The sequence below is a fragment of the Dromaius novaehollandiae genome, chromosome 1 (assembly GCF_036370855.1).
Source record: "Dromaius novaehollandiae isolate bDroNov1 chromosome 1, bDroNov1.hap1, whole genome shotgun sequence".
Classification (NCBI taxonomy): domain Eukaryota; kingdom Metazoa; phylum Chordata; class Aves; order Casuariiformes; family Dromaiidae; genus Dromaius; species Dromaius novaehollandiae.
In genome coordinates this window covers 203,892,549-203,908,532 of record NC_088098.1, presented here as the reverse complement: position 1 = coordinate 203,908,532, position 15,984 = coordinate 203,892,549, and the positions used below count along the sequence as shown (strand labels likewise).

At 40.3% G+C, this 15,984-nt stretch overlaps 1 protein-coding gene across 1 annotated transcript; it reads left to right on the top strand.

Annotated features, from left to right (window-relative positions):
* The first annotated feature begins 427 nt into the window (after window positions 1-427).
* BIRC2 (baculoviral IAP repeat containing 2) lies at window positions 428-10,361 on the top strand. The gene is made up of 9 exons (XM_026109437.2): window positions 428-632; window positions 2,124-4,148; window positions 4,257-4,356; window positions 5,084-5,162; window positions 5,895-5,943; window positions 6,959-7,201; window positions 8,381-8,635; window positions 8,769-8,810; window positions 9,594-10,361. The coding sequence occupies exons 2-9, from the start codon at window positions 3,275-3,277 to the stop codon at window positions 9,785-9,787; spliced, it is 1,836 nt and encodes a 611-aa protein (XP_025965222.2). The 5' UTR covers window positions 428-632; window positions 2,124-3,274; the 3' UTR covers window positions 9,788-10,361.
* Window positions 10,362-15,984: the final 5,623 nt, after the last annotated feature.

Below are 15,984 nucleotides of genomic sequence, written 5' to 3'. Positions count from 1 at the left end.
GCGCCCCGCGGGTTTCCCCGGCGCGCAGGAAAGTACCCAATGTTCCTGCTAACCGCGGCGGCGGCACGGCTAGAGCCTTACTCATTGCCGCTACTCGAATGAGCAAGAGGGCAGCGAGGCTAAGCACAAAAAAACCCACCCCGCGTCAAGCCTCGCTCGCCGGAGACCCCAAAGCTGACTTCAAAGGGAACAGAAAGAGCCGGCGGGCAAGGGGCCGCCCTCGGGAGTCTCCCCAGAAGGGCGCTCAGCCCAATCGGGCCGTCGCAGCGCTCTCGGCCCGCGGGGCAGTGCGGCACGCAACGACGCCGGCCGTTAACGGCCGCCGCAGGGCTGCGGGTAAAGGCAGCGCGCGACAACGCCAGCCGTTAACGGCCGCCGCGCGGCTGCGGGCAGGAGTGGGCCGGGGCGGTGGAGCCCGGCCCCGCCTCCTCCCGGCCCCTGCGCCAGGCCGCGCATGCGCCGCAGCGCGGCCGGGGCTTTCCAGCACGACGCTCCGCCGTCGGAGTTTCCCGGGCCGGGGGGCGGTGCCCGCCGGGGGCGCCGCGTCCCCCCCCACCGGCTCCCCCGCCGGTGCCGTATATAGGCTGGGGCGCGCCGGCGGCTCGGCTGTTGCGGGGGCCTGCGCGGAGAGCGTGAGTCAGCGGGGGGGGGGGGGGGGCCGCGGCCTGGCAGGGTGCTGCGCTGCCGGAGCGGGCTGCCGTGGGGTGGGGGTCGGGTGGGGAGGCTCTGTCCTGGGCGGCGGTTGCACCTCCGCGGCGGGTTGTGTCGTGTCGCGGTGACCGCTCGCGGGAGGGAGCGGCCGGGGGCGCTTGGGGGACGGGGTGGAAGTGCGCGGCGGCCGGGCGCCTCTGGTCGGCGCGGGAGCGGGTCTGTGCCGCGGCCCGCAGGTGCGCGGAGGGCGGCGACGGCCCGGCCGTTTGCGCGGTGCCGGCTGTGGAACCATAAACAACAGGTGGAGGGTGCCCGGAGGGAGCCCGCTCCGCCCGCCTCGTAACGCGGAGGCAGAGGAATATCGGATGGATATGTTGAAACTTTGAAACTGTAGGGTTTTTTTTGTTTTTAATAAACGCTAGTTCTCTGGGATTAAAGAACTGCTCGGTGTCACTGCGTAGTAATGGGGGAAAAAACGTCTAGTGAGATTCAGAGAGAGTGGATGGTTGTGTGGGTATCAAAGATACCCAGGGTGGTAGTAGAGGTTAATATTAAGAGTATTTGGCAGGTAAGACTATCTGAGGATGTCAAATTTAAACCATCCTATTTCTGTTGGTTCAATCAGGGTCTCTGTTTGCTGTGATGTTTCCAGTATTTTCTTTAGAGTTTCTGTTTTTTGACCAGTGTGGAGACTGCTTAACTTTTTGGCCCAGTTTGTTCACATAAGATGATACCCCAGTCCTAACAGTTGCGTTAAAGGACTGGTTTAGTGTAATATTTTATTTCCTCAATGGTTAAAAAACTAGTAGTAGTATGACCGTATTAAGCATAGATCTATTAAGAGCTATTGAAATGAGTAGAAAGTGCTCTATGGTTCTCCTGTAGGTGACTTTCTAGGGTTGTGTTGTATATCCATTTTGAGTCTTTCCTGGAAGAACTCCTTAAAAGCTCATTCTGCTGAATACATTGCTTTAAAAGAAGCCCTTTAAATTTATGAACTTTGGACAAGTTCAGAGTTCCACTGATGCCCTACACTACTTTGCTATCATTGGATTAGACTAGATAAGAAATTCCAATGGCCTTAATTTAAATCAATTTAAATTGCTTTAAGCTTGCAGGCTGTTGTACAACAAAGATTTGATCTAAAGGGATGTAACTTTGTCAGTAAAAGATTTTTACTGTTAGTTACTCAGATGCAGCTTGTGATCAAGCAGCCTGGCTCATCCATCAGACACTTCAGCTTGTGGGATAAAGTCTTGCATATGTGTTGATAGTGAGTGAATTAGATGTGTGAATTCCACTGCATAAGAAAGCATGTAAATCTCCATAAAACTTTCTAGCTGATTTTTCCAAAAAAGCTTTATGAGCTTAGTGCTTCAATTTCTGTACCTTCTGTTATAGCAATATCATATAAGCTTTGCTGTGTATTTTGAAATACTTCTTTTTTTTTTTTTTTTTTTTCTTCGTTACAGGTTGTCTTCTGCCCAAAGGAATTAAATGATTGAAACTATAGATACTTAAAATTTCTTCTTGTGAACAGTCAATATCAATATGGAGGTGTAGGCCCCTTAGAAGGGACTTCAGTCTGAACTCTGGGAGGTAGTTTTGTGCACAAATAAAGAAACTAAAACATTAAAAATTGTTTTATCTGAGGATTCTGTTTACTTTATAAACATGGCATACAGAAAAAATGTAATTAATCAATATAGAATATTAAAATGTCCCAATACAAATCAGTTTATTTCTGTTAAATATGATAACTGTATACTTGTAACTAAGACACCAGATTAAAATGGTCAGTTCAATCTGTGCTGAGAACGCTATAGACAAAAAAGCCTTGGGCTATTCCAAGCCTGTAGTTTAAGATGCTTCATCTTCATCAGCAATAGTGTATAGGATTTATTTATCCTGTAGCTGAATCCTTGATGTATGCAAGGTTGAGTATAAATGGGCTTTTTTAGTCCTAACAATTCTGATTGTAATATGCAGAAGTCAAGGTTTCTTGGTAGTCTAATACTAGCAGCTATATCGGATGATGTTCAGGGGATTTTTCTTGTAATGCCTTTTGAGCTTGACGAATAGTTATTTTCAACCTCCTAATGAGATTTACAAACCAAAGTTGTTACAGGTATGAGCTGTGTATTTATCAGCTCTCTAGGGTGAAATGGTTTTTAAATTAGTATGTTTTAGTCAAAATTGTCAGTTTGGTTGCCCCATGTTTTAGTTTCTTTATTGATGAAGGATTTTGATAAACCCACTTGAGGTTTTTTGCTCTCTGGACCCCACCTCTACCAGCCTGGCTAATTGATACTGTTCTCAGATGTACAGTGCAAGGAAAGTACGTGATGGATAATTGAGGGAAAAGTCCTTTTTGACATGCTTTCTGTACTTCTTGACAAATTGGAAATAGCTTTTGCACTGAAAACAAAGGAGAACTTAAGTCTTTAAAAGCTGTTAATCATGCAACTAGTTCTGTTTACATGTGCATTCAAAGTTGCATATCAAAATACTTCACTTTCAGGTTGTTACTTTTGTAAAGGCAGGGGTTACTCAGACTTACCTTTAATGCACACAACTACCTCCCAGAGGAAGGCTTGTCCCATTCTTCCAAAAATAGTCCATTATGAACATAATGGAAAATAGCCCTTTCTTGGCTAACATGATGAAGCACAGTGCTCTGTGTGATGAACTGAAGTACGACTTATCCTGTGAACTCTACCGAATGTCCACATTTTCTACTTTCCCTATTAATGTGCCAGTGTCAGAACGGAGTCTTGCCCGGGCTGGGTTTTATTACACTGGTGTGAAAGACACAGTTAAATGCTTCTGCTGTGGTTTAATGTTGGACAACTGGCAACCAGGAGATAATGCTATGGAGAAACATAAACACCTCTATCCTAGCTGCAGTTTTATTCAGAATGTGCTTTCAGTTAACAACCTTGGATTGTCCTCTCGTTCTGCTTTTTCGCCTCTGGTCACAAGCAGTTTCTCACCATATTTACATTCCATAAACTCTCCTCCAAGCTTAGAGCAAGTTGGCTATTTCAGTGGCTCTTTTTCCAGTTTTCCTCAAGACCCCATAACTACTAGGGCTGTTGAAGACCTCTCATGTTTGAGACTGAAGCTTCACAATCCTTCCATGAGCACAGAAGATGCTAGACTACGCACTTTTCACTCATGGCCCCTGACATTTCTCTCGCCCACTGATCTCGCAAAGGCTGGATTTTATTACTTGGGGACAGCAGACAAAGTTGCTTGTTTTACCTGTGGTGGTCAACTGAGTAACTGGGAACCAAAGGATAATGCCATGTCAGAGCATCGTAGACACTTTCCTACCTGCCCTCTTGTGGAAAATCTGACTCGAGACCAACCAAACTTCAATGTTTCTAATGTGAGCATGCAAACCCGTGAAGCACGTGTTAAAACATTCATAAACTGGCCAACTAGAATTCCAGTTCAGCCTGAACAGCTTGCAGATGCTGGTTTTTACTATGTAGGTAAGAAAAGCTGACCTCTGATATGATTTGTATTGTTATTGTCAACATTTGTTTTTAAAAACCTCTGTGAACGTTTGCTAGATATTTCACTTTTTATTTCCCCAAAAGGGCGCAATGATGATGTCAAGTGTTTTTGCTGTGATGGTGGGTTAAGGTGCTGGGAGTCTGGAGATAATCCATGGATTGAGCATGCAAAGTGGTTTCCAAGGTAACTTGCAAGATCCTTATCATACTTCTTACAGTCTCACTGCTCAAATTAAGCTTTTAACTTTGGCTGATATGTTCTGCATAGCACTTGTTCTGTTTCTGTTTTTAAGTTCACTATATTATGTACAAATACACCCAAACAAAGAGTGAATTTCATGCATTTCTGTAATTCTTCAAACCATACATCTTTTAACAGTCTTTAAGTAATTTATCAGCTTCTATTGAGTTACGTGATGTATATAGACCTAAATAAGACCTTTGTTTCCTTCTGTGTTGTGCCTGTCAGTAAACATAATTAAGAGGCTTCTGCATTAATGAAGCAGATATGGTTTTGATGGTGTCATTTTGTGTACTCTTTTGAACGACTTGTGTAGGAGATAAAAATGGTGAGATGTCGTGAGTGAGAAATAGTCAGTTTATCGCTGCAGTCTATAATAAAGCTGACACGGTTGCTTCTTTTGTTAGGCCATTTCAAGTGGAAGTGGTAGTAGAATGGTAACTGCTGCCTCTATATACCTAAAGCTACTGGCTGCTGAACATCACAGCAGGCTTTATTGGAGCCTTGTCTGGCAGTAGGCTGCTTCAAGCTTCTGATGCAGAGAACTCTTCTGCTTCAGTAAAGGAAGATAAACATGTATTTAAATTATGTTGTGTTATTGTAAGGTGTTTCATTCTTGATTATTCTTGGAAGTAGAAAATATAATTTAGTATACTTGTTAATGTTTCAGGTGTGAATATCTGCTTCATGTAAAAGGAAGAGAGTTTGTAAGTCAGATTCAGGCCCGGTTCCCCCACCTTCTTGAACAGGTAAACTTTACTTTTCAAACTGGAAAAATCAAACAGTTACATAAGAGTGGTGTATTGTTTTGGGGAGTTGGGTGCACCCTTTTGCCTAATTTCTGCATGCTTTGGTAGTAGGTTTCTGTGTAAATGCTCTTTTTAGAAAAATTGAATTAATGCTGAGCTAAGCCTAATGGAGTTAGAGCATTAGAACTTTCCATGACTATTCCTGTACAGGGTAAGTGCTTTGTGAGAATTGATACTTTAAAGTAGGTGGTATAGTATTATAGTAATATAAGAGTTATAGCACTATGTCATTTACAGACAAACCTTGTACTGCTCGTTATGGGGCAATGCGAGCCTTCCAGTCTCCTTGTCAGGAGAGGGAAGTTCTGATTTATGTAAGTTCCAGTGAGTAAGACCAGTAATTGCTATTTCAGAAGTCAGCCCCAGACAACTCAATTCCCTATGCTGCTGCCTCTCTCCCCCCATACCCTCCACACACTGTTTTTAACCATAGCTCTTCTGGTAAGAGGAGGCTGAGTGCGTAAATGTGGTTCAGAAAAGCTTCTCTTGACAGAAGTCAGCACTGACTGTATTGGTTATGTATTAAACAAATGTTGGACTTGCGTAATTATGTGCAAAATGCAGATACTATTCAGATAAACTTAGCACATTTCTTTCATCAAGAATGCTAGAAAGGTATGTAGAAGGGAAAGAGATACTCTGTTACTAATGCAGTTTCATTGTGTTCAACAGCTGTTGTCAACCTCTGATACACCTGTAGATGAAAACGTTGATCCCCCAAGTATGTATATTAATATAACTTGAAAGGCACACTTTCAGACTTCCTCAGCACTTTGCAAACTTAACACTTGGCTATCCAAAACTAACAACTCTTGAGTTTCTTGGACACAGCAATATTGTTCTTTAATGCTTATGTAGCTTTAACATTATATGGATAAACTTCCAGGAAGCTTGTAAGAGATCTCATGTCTTGTTTTTCTTATAATATCATCCCGTTAAGATTTTTGGTTTTGCAGGCTTGCCATCTGCTGTGTTTGTTTTGTTAGGTTCATGGTTGGGTTAAGCAAAACAAGTCCAATTGGCATTTGCTAAAGTGATGTAAGGTATTGAACTTTGTGGAGCACTTGCCCCACAAATATGAAAGGTGTCATCATTATGCATGTCATGCAACTCTATTTTAGGTGCATAGCTAAGTAAATATTCTCTGAGCTGCAGTGGTCACAGAAAGGGCAGGACAAGCTGGTTAAGTGAAGTCTTTCTGTGTTCCCTTCTGAGAGTAGAAGCCTAGCCATGGTGGCAATACACTACCAAAGAGTGAGTAGGTGACAGTGGTCATTGACTCACTGTTCCAGATCAGCATGTACTATCTCATATGCCTGGTGCTTAAATTGAATATAAATTATTGATCAAGAGTTGGAATAGAATGATTCTGTTTGCATAACAAGCTCTTAATTTTCAGTTGCCAGCTATTGGAAGAGAATTTTTTTTCAAGGCTGAAGTTAGCTTTTTTAATAGTTAGAAATTTTAAGACACAATGGAATGCTGTCCTTTCTGACTTATCCCTTGATTTTTAGTGAAGGCTTAGCACTGATTGAAGCTCATCATGGGTTCAACTCAATTGAATCCAGGTAGCTGGTTTCCATTTAAAACTAGCTACTAAAAAAGCCTGCTTAATCATTGAACTTGCATGATACCTAGCATTAGAAGACATGTGTGTAGGTAATGTTGAATGTGTCTGACCAGTGTGGTGTGTGTGTGTGGTTTTTTTAAACTTAGTGTTGCTTTTCTTTGATTAGTTATTCATTTTGAACCTGGAGAAAGTCATTCAGAAGATGCAATCATGATGAACACGCCCGTGGTTAAAGCTGCCTTGGAGATGGGATTTAGTAGAAGGCTAATAAAGCAAACAGTGCAAAGTAAGATCTTGGCCACTGGAGAAAACTACAAGACTGTTAATGATCTTGTGTCTGATCTCCTTACTGCTGAAGATGAGAAGAGAGAAGAAGAGAAAGAGAGGCAGTCTGAAGAAGTGGCCTCAGGTACAAAGAGGGCAGGAATAAAAGCAGAAGTGGCTTGTATATTTGTGCTTTTGACCTTTTATAACTGTTATCCACTAAGTGATTTAATTTACTTCCTAATAGGATGAGCTTCTGTAAAAGCATTGTCTGGTATCTGCATGGGACTAGATCAGTCTGGTAGTTTGTTTTGAGGAGGATAGTTTGTACAGGTGCCAAGTGTTCAGACTTGCCTTATTCTCTCTACAGGAACAAAGCATTTTTTTGTCTGTCTTTGTATTATGGTTAATCAAAAATAAATGGAACAAAGACTTTACTTAGCACACCACTCTTACAAACTTGCTCCCTTCTTATGGTGCTTGAATTGATGAGCCAACATAACCACCTCCTGGAAGAGGCCATAAACTTTCACAAATTTGTTCTGTAATGTGACAGGAGGTCAGCTTTTCTCTATCCAACTCATAATATGTAGATTAGCTATTTAACACTCATTACTTGATGCATTTTTAACATTCCCTATTGCTTTAAGACCATGTAAGTGGTTTTGTTCTGATGCTTAAAATCCAAATTTTTGAGTCTGAAGCAGTAATGAAACTTCTCATTTACAGATTGAATTAAATGGCTTCTTTCCTACATTTGTATGCTGTCACAAAAGTGGAGATGGGTTTGACCACTAAACCTTCATGAGAATGATTTTCTTGTTTGACTCTGGAAGGAAAAAAAAAAAAAAAACTCTTGAGTTACATAGTTGTGCCATACCTTTGGTTTCTTGCACATAATTTTCTTGGGATACTTTAAAGTAAGCCAGATCGATCTACTCAGTAATGCTTTTGGCTGCCACTGGCTGAAGTTAATGTATTAGTTTTTGTTGAGTTAGCTGTGGCGTTATGCAGAGGCTTGTTTTTTCTTTCCACTTCTGCAGAGAATACAGCTTTTGCTGGGTGTAAAGTTAGGCAAGATCCTCTCAAGCTTTCATCTAGAGAGGGAAACACAGGCTTTCACTGGTGAAGGGGTTTCAGCTTCTAAACTGCAGTGTGGTTTTCTTAAGTTCATTCTTGCATGTAAATACCACTGAAACAAGTTTTTTATTAATGATATAGTAAATGAAAAGTTGGATAACTTAGGTGTGTCAGTTCTCATTAGTAGAAATGCAGCTTGGAATACTATATTCCTAATGAACATCTAATCTGCTTTGTATTTCAGATGACTTGTCCTTAATCCGGAAAAATCGAAAGGCTTTATTCCAACGTTTGACATGTGTACTTCCAATTCTTGGGAGTTTACTGTCGGCTAAAGTGATAACTGAACTTGAGCATGATGTTATTAAGCAAAAGACTCAGACACCGTTGCAAGCAAGGGAGTTGATAGATACAGTCTTAGTGAAAGGAAATGCAGCAGCCAGCATATTCAGAAACTGTCTACGAGACTGTGACCCTTTACTGTACAGAGATTTATTTGGTATGTCTCTTAAAAGTATGTCAGTTTATCAAAGTCTAATCTGCATTGTCAGAGCAGTCTAAAGATGAAAAAAAGGGTTTTACTGGAATATAGACTAACCAAATGACTAAATGTTCTTTTCCTCTTATTTTAGTGGAGAAGAGTGTGAAGTATGTTCCTACAGAAGATGTTTCAGGTATCTTGAATTTCACTTTCTTTCTAAAAGGGTATTGTGGGACAATAGCTTCTATTAAAAACAAACAAAAAACCCTTGGGTTAAGAAATGAGTTTTAAGTTTTAGCCCATCCCTAGCTTTTGCTTTGGTAAACTGAGTTTAATCTGTATAAATTAAGTGTGTGGGCAGACATGCAAGCTTGTGTATCTGCTGTAAGGTATATTCTGTGCCATATGCAAGTGCTTGGGCACTAAGGAAGGAGAGTTTCCTGTTCAGGCATTCTATGGAGATCTTCACTTTTCCAAAGTGGACTGTGGATATCCTAAAATCTAGCTGGGCCAACAGCTAGATAGGTAAAACTTGTCAGCCATGGGTTTGAGTTTGCTCCAGTCTTTTTTCACTCTTGCAGTATAAATGTATTTGAATTTAGTATGTTATAGACTGCAGTAAAGTGTACAAGCCTGCATATAGCTGACTTCCACTAATTGGACTGTGCTTTGTGCTTCTAATATCCAAACAAGAAAAGTACAGTATATGCTCAAATATAAACCATAGCCTCAAGAAATATAGCTGGCCTCCAGTCCCTGAGGTGCTCCTTTGCCTTACAGAAGCGGAAAGTAAGGACTAGGTGGTTACTTGCATGCCACTTTTCTAGCTCTGGAAAATGTGCTTATTCTTGCTGCGGTCTAGTATTGAATACAGCTAGGAAGTAAGGGGTCGCATTTGAATACGTGTGCATTTTGATTAGAAAGAAGTCAAATTCCATTCCAGCTTCTAAAATGTTTAAACCACTCTTTTTTCCAGGTTTACCTATGGAAGAACAATTAAGGAGGTTACAAGAGGAAAGAACATGTAAAGTCTGCATGGATAAAGAAGTTTCCATTGTTTTTATTCCATGTGGTCACTTAGTGGTGTGCAAAGAATGTGCACCTTCCCTTAGGAAATGCCCTATTTGCAGGGGGACAATCAAGGGTACAGTACGTACATTTCTTTCATAAGGAAGGGAGACTTCCACTTGCAAAATACCCCGTTTGTTCCTGCCACTGTCCAAATGTTGACGTTTAAGCCACTAGTGTCTTAATAGAAAATTGTGGTACTGGAGATGATTAATCAACTACTTAACACAGTTGTATATTAGTAAACTATATTGTCATTATAAGTGTACTAGATCTTCCTTGCCAAAGATGTTTTCTGTATGTAGCACTGACTAAATAGTAAGGTGACGTTTTCAGTAGCTTTCTTGCTTGAATAGGGAAAGTTCTGTAAGTATGCCCTTACGACAGTTTGAATAAAATATTTTCTGACTGAGTTTCTAAAAGGGAGCTTGGTGTACCTATTCTCATGAGTTCCCCTCCACATAGATGTGGGGAAATATAGTTTGCTTATTAATAGTAAACTTCAGCTACTGTTCTGGTTCTGTATTGGCTTTCTTGTGGGGTTGGGGGAGGAAAGATAGGTTAACTGTTGCAGGAGCAGTGTGTTTTTTTTAAATTCTCATGTTTAGACCTTTGTGTAATATGTATTAATAATAGTTTATATGAAGACTGAATTAAAATATCTTTACTTCCCAAATGAGTGCTTGTTTATTTTCAGTTCCCATTGTTGGCTTTTCACTGTAGGCTGTAGCAACTGGAAAATGCTCTTCTCCTGACAAGATTTTTAACTTTGATAGGAAAAGCATAATAAAACTGTAATTCTGTTTAGGTGTTCTGTTAATTTGGAACATGGAACTGGACTTCTTGGTGCTTGGTGATTCCCTTTGGCAAAGTAGGGGCCTTAGTCTCTTTTTTTTTTAAATAACGAGAGAGAGAGAAAGATTAACAACATTGGGTAGTCTCCTGCCTTGATTTTTAGAGAATAGAAATCCTGGCTGGGCAGTGGTTTTCATGACCTTAGGGACAAGGCAAAGGGCACCTATGCAGCAATAAAACCCTCATGCTAAGGATTAAATTGTAAAAGCTGCTTTCCTGCATTTGAAACTTTATAAAGATTGTACATATTAAATAGTAAGATCTTCCAGCCCCCTTTTAAGTCTTGGTTGGTTTTGCAAGCTGGTAATCCAGTGACTTTTTTTTAGTGGTTGACTTTTGCTTTACCTTTGCTTTCATATCCCTGGGTCTGCATAATGGCTACCTATGGACAGAAAGTGTTCATGGATACTTCTGTAGGTTTTCCACACTGGTGTAAAATAAATACTGCCAGGATAACTGCATTAAATCCTGTAGTGTTTTCAGCTTGCCTGTCTTTGAAGTTGGGCTTCCTCAGTCATATGCTTAACTCAAGTATAGACCACTCAGCCTTCAGACTGGCCAGGGATAAAATGTTTTTAACAGGTATTTTGGTGTCTTAATATATTCTCTAGTTTGATGTGAAAGTGCTATTTATGTCAGCTTCAGGCTGCTGACAAATTGTGTGTATTTAACTGGCTCACATCACTTCATATGTAGTTCTTACCTGTATGGGTCTTAACTTTTCTAAAAAGATAGCACCCTATATGTATGAAGGTGAAGTGCATACTTTGGAGAGAACTTGCGCAGGCTGTATAACTTCACTGGATATAGGGACTTGTCCTTGTGTAATGGTTGCTGAGTGTTAAGTTTAGAGCTTGTATTAAGTGAAGTTAATGTTTCATCACTAGCAAACAAATTTCCATTCATAGTTGTAGATGTTATGTGTTTGGCATCTGTATATATCTTTCTTGGTGTACATCTGAAATGTAATTTAACAGAAGTCCCCTCTAAGTCTGTAAAAACCCGCTGGGTCTCCTAATCTAATTCCCCACTGTCTTGGGAAATCTGCCCACTGGGTTTGGGATTTAGACTGTCTTTGAAATTAACAGTATGTTTTATTTCTAGTATAGTTTCAGCCACAGAATTGAATCAGACTAAGGCTAGCCAAATGGGCCAAAATGTTTACTTTTGGGATAATCATGTGATTGAGACACTGATCTGTTAGCAGTTTTTGGATGCTTCCATCAGTAGTAACCTAAATGATTAAATTTAGTGAGGGCGATTGTGCCAAAGGGGAAAAAACATACACATTCAAGTTATCTGTGTCTTTCCCCTGTGTTTCTGTGCAGTATCTCGTGGGCTAGAATCCCTTTCAAAATAATACTGGAGATGATAGTTTTGAAATAGTTTTGCTTTGTCTTGGGGGAAGGGAATGAATCTGGACTTCTAAATATTTTTCATGTGAATTCAACAATACAGATTCTTGGCTTCATCCAGTCTTCCATAATTTCTGTAATTCTATCTTTAATGATGTGTATTAGCTGACAGCATAGTTATTTAATGCTTCAAACTATATATCTTATAGTACCTAGGATTCTTTAATTGTAGATTAATTTACTGTAACTCTTAAACAACAGACTTTTTTTCTCTGCAACTTTGTGTACATATTGTCCCTTTAATTTTTCTGTTTAAAAATGTAAATGCTTCAAACCTAGCAAGCTATTTTAAACAGCTTTGATTAATATCTCTTTATTCTTCCTGTTTAGAAATGCTTCTAAAAGCTTTCTTGTCCAGTGTAACAACTCTGTGTTCAAACATTATGAAAGCTTGATAGGGCATAAGATACATGACTTTAATTTGTGTTTTTGAACATCAAATTTTGTAATATTAGAACCAAGTGTGTTTTCTGTAGATTAAGATGCGAATCTGCAGGGGGAGCTGGAGGGGTCAGGCTCACCTCAAGAGTTCTGAAATGTTTCTTAGCATGTAGGTCTTTGAATATAGGACTGAGGAATAGCCCTTGTTTAAGGATAACAAAAATGTAGTGGGAGACGGATGTTCTAAGCTATGCATGTTCATTTAGACCATGTGGGGCCATTTTTTTCTTCAAACACTGCAGTAACTACATATAGATTGGGTGGCAGCATATACATAGCTTTAGAAACTAAGTGATTCAGGTACCTAAACGTAGGTGTCCAGTGTTATCTGTGATGTCTGAGGGTATTTCACAGGACCTGTGACTTACCTATCAGGCCTGACAGGTAAATGAGTTCTGAATGTACTGGAGGACTGAAAATGGATGCCTGTGTCAAGCACCTGAACAACTCTCTGAAGTGGAAGAACTTTACCTGGAAACTACTAGGTAAAAGCTTCTTGACAATATTCTGGCAGGAAAGCTAGTCTAGGTTACCGCTTTCCACCCCCTGCCCCTTCAGTCAGTTGTACTTGCACTGATCTTTAATGCTGTACACTGCAGTACTTACGGTGTTCAGTGCTATTACAAAATAAAATACATGGAATCAGTTGTCTGAACTGCATTGCAGACAAAACCTTGGCAAAACGTTAGCATTAGACCATGGGGAAGACTCTCTGTGTAGTGTTAAGTAATGCTTGAGAAGCATCAAATGACTAAACTCCTGTGAACTAGCTGACCATGTTGTTCACATTTCATTCCATGTCCATCTCCTTTGGAAGTTGAGTCAAAGCTTTGGAAAATGCTTAAGAGCAGTGTCTTGGCAGTGCTGATACAGTAACAAGGGGAACAGTTTATTCTTGATTAAACTTTCAGTGACCTGTTGTACAAGTCTTCCAGTAGACAGTAATAAACAACCCCCCCAGCTTCCTGTGTAGCTCTGCTGATTAACTTGAGTTCTCAAATGTCAGGCTTCCCAGCCTGCTGCTTGTCTTGAGCTGGCAGATACTGTTTGCATGGCTTAAAAGAAAGAATCTTTAATTGAATAGTCAGATTTGCTGTAGGATGATAGGCAATAGTTTGTTTACAGTAATTGGCAAATCCTTTACTTGAGTGATGCTGCTTATATCTGCAAAGAATCTAGCTTGGAGCAGCTGCAATTTCTGATACTGATCTGAGATGTTGCAAGATACAACAGCTTCACAAGCAGCAGCTGTATGTTTTTGTGATGCAATTGCTTAGAAGCTTTATGATGATTTTCTGCCTTTTCCTGTTTTTTTTTAACTGAATGCATGTATTTCTCTCTTCTCAGTTTGCTTTTGAGCATTGACCAAGAGGCCTGACTTCCAACTGAAGGCAGCATGCAATCCTAGTATCCTTGAGCGATTAGACCAACAGACAATCATAACAGCACTGATTTGTTTGCAGGAATGAGTGACCATGTATGAAGTATCTAGGGACCCCATTAGTGCAATAAAAAAAAGCCAAAAAACCTCCACCTTTGTATTGTTTGTTTGTAGTGACTGAAAATGTTAGTGGTTGTTTAGTAACTCCATAGTGCCCTTTGATTCTTTAGCTTTCAGCCTACCCTTCCAAGACATCAAAAAAGGAGAGGCAGATGACACTAGGGTATTCATCTGCCTTAAGCTAGGTCTTGGGGCAACTGTAGCATAGTGTTTCTGGGGTATGTGGTATTGTGTTTCATGTCACAGATGGACTGAACCTGTAAATTCAGTTTTCTTATTGTTAGCCACACTTCAGGTATGTGAATGTAGTCAGAAAAAGTGTTCTGGTCTTTGGTTCTGCTGAACCAGTTCTAACAGGCTTATTGGTTACACTTGCTCCAGAAGTTATTTGTGAAGGGAATAAACTTCCTGGAAAAAAGGCTCAATCTTCAATCCTTGGGTTGTGTGTTTTGTCTGCTGTGTTTTCCCCTTCTCCCGCCCGCCCTGCCCCTTGAGCAAGTGATTGTAACTATTACTGGAGTTCCAGTGCAGCTTCCTCCCTGACTACTGCTGGCTTGGGGCCCTTCAAAGCAAGTCTGGGGTATTCTATACATCTTGTATAAGGAAGAGGAAAACTCCACAGAAGTGGATTCTGCTGTACTATTTTCAGAAAAGAAAAGGCAAATTATCCTTTTGAAGAGCTATTTTGACCTCTAATTACATAGCATGAACTTATTTGCACAGTAAGGAACATCCTAGCAGTGGCCTTCACAGCTACTTTTGGGCTAGTGAGCTTCTTTAGAAGAAATACCGGAGAAGAGAATTGCCAGGGGCTTTTATATGGCAATTATAGACTCATTTAGAACAAAAGTGATCCACATTTCAAATCCATGCCCTATTCTTCTGACAGATAAGTCAAATACTGAGTGCTTATGGGATGTTTTTGGGTTGACTTGCATAGTGAAAGAATGAAGAATAAAACCTTTGTGCAATTAAAAAAGGTACTGAACTCTGAAAGCTTGTTTTATACACCACTCTACTGTTATGTATAATTCAATCACTTCTGAACTGAAACACTTCACTCTCTTGGTATCAGTCCATGGCTCAATAAAAATCTGCTTTAAAGCAGAGTAAAGGTGTTTGAATAGCCCTTGTCTGTTTTGGCCATCTAGTCCAGCTTTGCTTCCTATTTCAAATAACAGCTCCTCTGTGACAGGAGGTTTGCTTTGTATGTCAGACTGAGATCAAAGCACAAGCTGAGGCTGAAAGCAACTTCATGTAGTTAAACTGAGTGCTGTACAGATGCAACACCACTCTAAGCTGCTTTAAACTTCCTGTGGGGATGACTAACAATAGACAAACCTCTGGAGAATTAGAGGGAGAACATATATTCCCCCTTGGTCTCCTAAAAGAAGAGGATGCTTCAAGAGCATTCAGAACTTAGCATCGCTTTTATTCTTTCAGTGTTGTTGAATTTGACATCTTGAACAGGAATGACCTAATACTGAAGACTCTTAATTTCACCTCTTTGGTAAGACTACGATTTGGTCAAAACCCAGAAAGGAGTCCTTCAGAAGTTCAGCCTAAAAAACTGAGTGTTGTCTAGAGAATGCTTACTTACATCCTGCAAAGGCCCACTTAAATTATTCTGCTTCCATATCACAACTCAATTCTTACCTGAATTATCTATGAAAATTTTTGGTCTCTGACATGATTCTATTTTGCTATAGCACCATTCATATTTTTTCAATAAAGCATACCAGGAATGTTATGCTTGCAGGGAAGGAAGAAGAAAAGAAAAGAAAAAAAAAGCATGAATCTGCAAGGGTTTTCACAGTCTGTGAGGAAAAATGAAAGTTATGAAAATAGGTTTAAAAGGAGATGGGGAAAGTTATTAGAGATTATCAGAGTAATATGATCTTGCTTTGTTAATAACTTTTCTTTAATAATCTTTTTTAAATAAAGCGCTACAGTATTTCTGGACTGCTTTGGAGCCTCTGATACATGACCTCATGGAAAATTAAGCTGGAAGAAAGAGCTGTGAACCTATACTGGAGCACAGAGTGAAGGAAAGTTGCAGGCATGCACAGAAAAAAAAAGAACTATGT